The sequence below is a fragment of the Herpailurus yagouaroundi genome, unplaced genomic scaffold, assembly GCF_014898765.1.
Source record: "Herpailurus yagouaroundi ecotype Mexico unplaced genomic scaffold, PumYag 591, whole genome shotgun sequence".
Taxonomy (NCBI): domain Eukaryota; kingdom Metazoa; phylum Chordata; class Mammalia; order Carnivora; family Felidae; genus Herpailurus; species Herpailurus yagouaroundi.
In genome coordinates, this window is record NW_024412808.1 from 1 (window position 1) to 6340 (window position 6340).

At 42.4% G+C, this 6340-nt stretch overlaps 1 protein-coding gene across 1 annotated transcript; it reads left to right on the forward strand.

Moving 5' to 3' along the window:
- Positions 1 to 3252: 3252 nt before the first annotated feature.
- LOC121024035 (olfactory receptor 2G6-like) lies at positions 3253 to 4197 on the forward strand. Its single transcript, XM_040466352.1, has one exon. It carries the CDS (start codon positions 3253 to 3255, stop codon positions 4195 to 4197), a length of 945 nt encoding a protein of 314 aa, XP_040322286.1.
- Positions 4198 to 6340: the final 2143 nt, after the last annotated feature.

The window sequence follows — 6340 nt, forward strand, 5'->3', positions numbered from 1 at the left end:
GTCATGTACTTTCATCTGCAGGACCTTCACTTTCCCATCCATATGCCAATCTCTTCACTTCATACAACTGTAGTGGTTCTTCAAAGACCAGTGGCTGCTTCCAAAAGTTAGGTGGATATCTGTAATCTTTGTTATTCCTCCTTGGAAGGAGAGGCCATGCTCTTACTCTAACACTCATTCAAATGTTACTAAGAAGATGTGAGATTCTTTCCTTTGCTGCTGATTCCTTACACCCGGGAGGTTGATGGTGCTGCCTGCAGAACTGGTGTCTGTGGGTGAGTTGCTCTTTCCTGACAGTAACTTCTAGATGGAGGAGCAATGTGACCTCCAGGTTAGCTGATTACCACTTCACTGGAGAGTGAAAGACTGTAAGTGTTTTCTCTTCCAGCTCAAACCAAATGCTCGGTGGCAGATCCCACAAGCATGGAATCTGTGTTTATGTTTCAGATCTGTGAGTGTAACAAACAGGTCTATAGGACAATTGCCTTCATTGGATATTCATGCCAGATATGGGGAGTCAGTGTTTCCTACTACTGTAGGCTTCTGCTCTAGGAATAAGAGAATACGAGAACTTGAAATCAGATAGAACTCATACCTGCATCTTGTCTTAGCCTTGCATGCAGGTATTTATTTATAATAAGGAACTGTTATCATTTCACAGGCATATGTGCATTCTACTATTGCTATTGGGTTGAATTATGACCCCTGCAAACCTCTCCCACCAGAAAAGTGGTTGAAACCCTAAACCTCAGTTCAGATTAATATGGGACTTTATGTGAAAACAATTTTCTGCAAATATATTCAAGTTCAGATGAGGTTACACTCATCAGGGCGTGCTCTAACACAAAGTGACTGGTATTTCTATAAGAAGGACAGAGTAGACAGGTGAGGAAGAAGCCATCTGCCTACAGAGGCAGTAGTTGAAATCCTGCAGCCACAACTCAACGAAACCCCCAAACTGCCAGCAAACGAGCCACCAGAGACTAGAAAGGTCCAAAGATGTATATTCTCCCTGACAGGTTTCAGAAGCCCTGCCAGTATCTTCATGTTGGACTTGTGTCCTCCTGACATATGAGACAGTGCATTCCTGCTGTCCTGAGGACGGACCTGGTTAGTGGAGCTTGGTTATCAAGACTAGGAAAATAATACAGCATATGGAAATTCATGTGAAAATGTCTATGTCAACTTAATTCTTCCCTTCTAGGCACAATGCATTTTACATGCTTCTTAGCAGAATCTATGGTTTCTTGGTTCCAATCACTTTCTCTGCACTGAGAAGAACAAAATTATTGAGAATCAAGTTCTTGGCTGAGTGATGAGCTGTTTTGTTGGCCTCCCAGAAATAACAGCCTATTGTAAACCCTGTGGGAGCCTTCTTCTGGGCACCGCGATGGACTGCAGAAGCCCCTTCTCTCACCCTTACAGCACATGGATAGAGGGAAGAAGCAGAGGTAAGTCCCAATAACATGTGACAAATGGTACTAATGCCCTTTGTATGATTCTGCATATTGTGGACCAAGGCCTGATCATAGACGATAAGAACCATGCTGTTGCTACAGACAAGCAAGGACTGAGGAGGCTTCTTCAATATGGGACAATGGATCTTTTGGAACATAAACCTCCCAGGGTTCAACAAAGAGCTAAAATCATCATATCTCCTATTTCTTATTGAAAGCTGGAAACACCATGTCGTTTATTTGAAGGGGACAGTTGGGGTGGGAGAGTAGTCTTGAGAATCTCAAAGCTTATTAGTGGTAGACTTATACTTATGATCCTGGTATTCTGTTTCTTACTTTACTCATTTTTAAACTTATTTTCTCAAATTCATTCTACCCTTCAGCAACACAGCAACAACAGCCAAACAAACAGTGAAAGGATTTAGGAATAAAAGGATAAATGGACCAAGAATCCTAAAGGAAGCATAATAGAGAGGTGACCGAAGCTCCTCTTGGCTCGTCATTGATTTTGCTACTAGAAAAGTTACTTTTAAAAATATAGAGTTCTGCAAGGTTCCATACAACCTAGCTTTGGGGGAAAAAAATCCTAGAATTTGAATAATCAAGGCTATCTACTTGTTGTTCCGGATTTCCTGTGCTTTGCTATTGTCTCTGAGTGTCTATAAACCCTAGACTCACATTCAATAGCCTGTTCAAGTTCATAATCTTCTTCCCTATTGTGATTCATTCAACAAAGACTGTTTGGGACTCTAGTACATGCCAGATTCTTTTCAATCTCTTCATGAGACATTACTCTTGTCCAGGTTGTATTTACTATTAAACTTGCCTCACATGGCATAGGGGGAAGGGAGGTTATTTCTAAGAGCAAGCCCAGTTATTTTGCTGGAAACAGAATGATTCACATGACGTTGGCATTTATAGGAAGTACAGACTGAGATGCTGTAAAAAGTATTTCCCCACTACACTAAAAAAGTTTGAAAGGGAGTTGTAATGTGAGACAAAAGAAAATGAAACATTGGATTGATGATTTCCTGCTATGTTACTGAAACTGTTGTCAGTGATAATTAGTCAGGATTAGTCATCCTGCAAAGTGAACACTGGGCGTGATGAATTCTTCAGTCATTTCCAAGATGCTTCCCAATCAATAACCACGATTTCAGGCTCCATCCCCAGCGTTCATTAGTTTATGCATCAAAATGTATTGTTCCCCTTGTATAAAATTGGTAATGGTAAATTTCTCTATCTATGCACTTTCAGAAAACACATTTTTTCTCCCCAAAAATTAGAAGTAGGGGAGCACGACGCACGTATTTCAATTCGTGATGGCAAACAAACATAGAGGGAAGGGACAGTGCAAATTTGCACCTTACTCAGAATGACTAGATTAATTTTTTTGAGAAACAACAGTTACCGTCAGTGTTCATGCATTCACGAAAAGACAGTGTCCCTGCTGGTCAAAAGCCCAGGTTGTGGAGTCAGTCTGAAGCCTGGTGAGTGCCCCTGGGCAACTTACTGAACCTCCTTCACACTCACTTTGCTCATCTAGTCAACACAGATCAGGAACGTGCCAAACTCAGAAGTCATTGGGAGAAAGTGCACCCACATCTAGGGCAGTCCCCGAAACACAGAAGATGCTCCCGTTCAGGGGCTGTTTATCACCCCATCGCTCCCCAACAAGGAAAGGTGTGTGCAAACTCTCAGGCCTCCACCCAGATTCCACGCACCCACTCTGGGAAAACAGGGCTGGATTGAAGCTGCAAGAGAAAACTCCTGCTAACTGTGCAGACTGAGTGCCATGGAAAGAGCGAATGGCAGCACCTCCTCAGGATTCCTCCTCCTGGGCTTCTCCGACAGGCCTCAGCTGGAGACGCCTCTCTTTGTGGTCATCCTGATGGGCTACGTCCTGAGCTGTCTAGGCAATGGCACCATTATACTCCTGTCGCTGCGGGACCCTCGCCTGCACACCCCCATGTATTGCTTCCTCTCCAACCTCTCTTTCATGGACCTGTGTCTGACCACCTGCACCGTCCCTCAGACTCTGGCCAACCTCAAGGGGCGGGACAAGACCATCACCTATGGTGGCTGTGTGACCCAGCTCCTCATCGCCCTGGGGCTCGGGGGCGTGGAGTGTGTGCTCTTGTCGGTCATGGCCTATGACCGCTACGCTGCCGTGTGCCGCCCACTGCACTACCTGACCATCATGCACCCGCAGCTCTGCCTGCGCCTGGTCCTAACTGCTTGGCTCACAGGGTTCGGCAGCTCAGTGCTACAGACGGCCCTGACCATGACCCTGCCCCTGTGCGGGAGAAACCAGGTGGACCATTTCTTCTGTGAAGTGCCCGTGATGCTCAAGCTGGCCTGCACCGACACCTCCATCATCGAAGCTGAAGTCTTTGCGGTCAGTGTCTTCTTCCTCGTGGTGCCTCTGTCGCTCATCTTAGTGTCCTACGGCCACATCACCAGGGCCGTCCTGAAGATCAAGTCGGCCCGGGGCAGGCGGAAGGCCTTCGGAACCTGCGGTTCCCACCTGATGGTGGTGGTCATCTTCTTTGGCACACTCATCTCCATGTACCTCCAGCCTCCCTCCAGCTACTCGCAGGATGTCAACAAAAGCATTGCGCTCTTCTACACTCTGGTGACTCCCCTACTGAATCCCCTCATTTACACTCTGAGGAACAAGGAGGTCAAGGGGGCGCTGAGGAGACTGGTGAGAGGAACCACAGGCTCCAGAGGGAGCTAATACAGGGTTTGCAGATTCTGGGTGACTACAACCCGGTTGTCACTGAAGTCAACAAATCCTTATAAAGCACCTCCTCTGTCTAGGGCATTGTTCCACTGACTTCGACTGTGATCAGCAATCACAACACTCAGCCCTGTCTCCATGGAGCTCAATATTCTAGTGGGGAGAATATGGGTTCAATAAAAGAATCTAAAAATAACTATGATGTATCCTCTATTGGAATGTATACAATAATGAGAATCAACAAATAATAGCTACATACATCAGCATGAATGCCTCTTGCAAACACACTGCTGAGTGAAGGAAGCCAGCTGCAAAACAGTTCATACTGTTCGAATTGAATGGTATAAAATTTACTTTTAATTCATGTGAAATTCAGAAGCAGGCACAATGAATCTGTGGTATTGGAAGCCAGAATGGTGGTTGCCCAGAAGAGTCACGACTGGAAGCAGAAGTGGGGGAGGAGAATTCGGGGTTCTGCTTATATTCTGATGATGGATCTGAGCGCGGTTGATAGAAAGTGTACAACATGGGAAATGTCATCAGACTTTACCCTGAAGCTACTTCCACTCTCGTGTGCATGATGTACTTCAAATCACTTAATTTTAATCAGTTTGAAGCAAGCCTGATATGATCAGAATACTATGATACTAAATAATCACATAAAGATTTGTGTTCCTTTCACACGTGATTGGCTTTGTATTGCAAATGAGCTATGTTACTTCTTTCCGGTGTACTGAACCAGTAGACTATATAGTGCTTATGATCTAAATAATATTTAGTCTAGTAGAATGAACCTTACCTAACTTTCCTTCGAAGACCTCAAAAGAAGATCATTTGTACAGTGAGTTCTGGTTCTCTTCTTCCTTCTAAGTTGATTTGCAATTGTTTTATGGTGCCCATTTCATTTATTTCAGCTCGAACTTGGTTATTTCTTTCCTTCTGCTAACTTGGAGCTTATTTTGGTCTTTTCCTAGTTCTTGGAGGAGTAAAGCCAGGTCATTTATTTAAGAAGATTTTGTCTTACTGTAGTCCTTTAAATGCTATAAATGTTCCCTTTAGCATTGCTTTAGCAGCATCCCATAAATTTGGTAAGTAGTGTTTTCTTTTCGTTTTTTCAAGATGTTTCTTGATTACCCTTTGATGTCTTCTTTGACCCATTGATTTGGGGGAGGTATATTATTTAATTTTTAAATCTTTGCAAAATTGAGCTTTCCTTTTTTTTCTTGGCTTTCCTTTGTTGTCGATATTCATTTTCATCGGAGTGTGATCAAAAACGACACTTGCAAGAGAGCAATTATCCACAATTTGCAAAGACTTGTTACATACATTATCTTATGGTCTATCTGGAGAATTCTCCTGGTGTGCTTGGTAAGAATATGCATTGCGTTGCTGTTGGATGAAATTTCCATATATGTGTATTAAATGTTTTTAATTATGGCTCAAGTCCAATATTTCCTTGTTGGCTTTCAATCAGAATGATTTGTCCATTGTGAATATTAGAATATGAAGTCCCTACTGTTATTATATTGTTGTCTATTTCTCTCTTCATAACTGTTAGCATTTGCCTAATACATTTGGGTGCTCCCGTGTTGGTTCCCGTATATTTCCCTTGTTATATCTTCTTGATGAATTGACCCCCTTGTATACTGAAGTTTTTTCACTTGTTTTCATCTTTAGCTTAAAGTCTATTTTGTCTGATACAAATATAGTTACCTCTTCCCTCATAAACATTTATAAAACAACTAGCACCAATCCTTCTCAAACTCTTCAATGAAGTTGAAGGGGCAAAACACTTCCAAACACATTTCACAAGATTAGCATTAACCTTATGTAAAACACAGACAAATCGTACAAAGAAAAAACAAGGAAACCTATAGACCAGTATCTCTGCAAAATATAGATGCAAAATTTTTCAACAAAATATTGATAAATCGAATTCAGCAGCACATTTAAAGTTTCAAACACCATGATCAGAGGGATGTAGTAGGGATACAGGAGAAACCAACATACACAAATCAGTCAATGCAATACATCACATGAGAAGAGTGGAATAAAAAACTTATGTTTTTCTCAATAGATGCAGTAAGACATTTGAGAAAACATGATATATTTTCATGGTAAACACTCTCAACAAATTAGT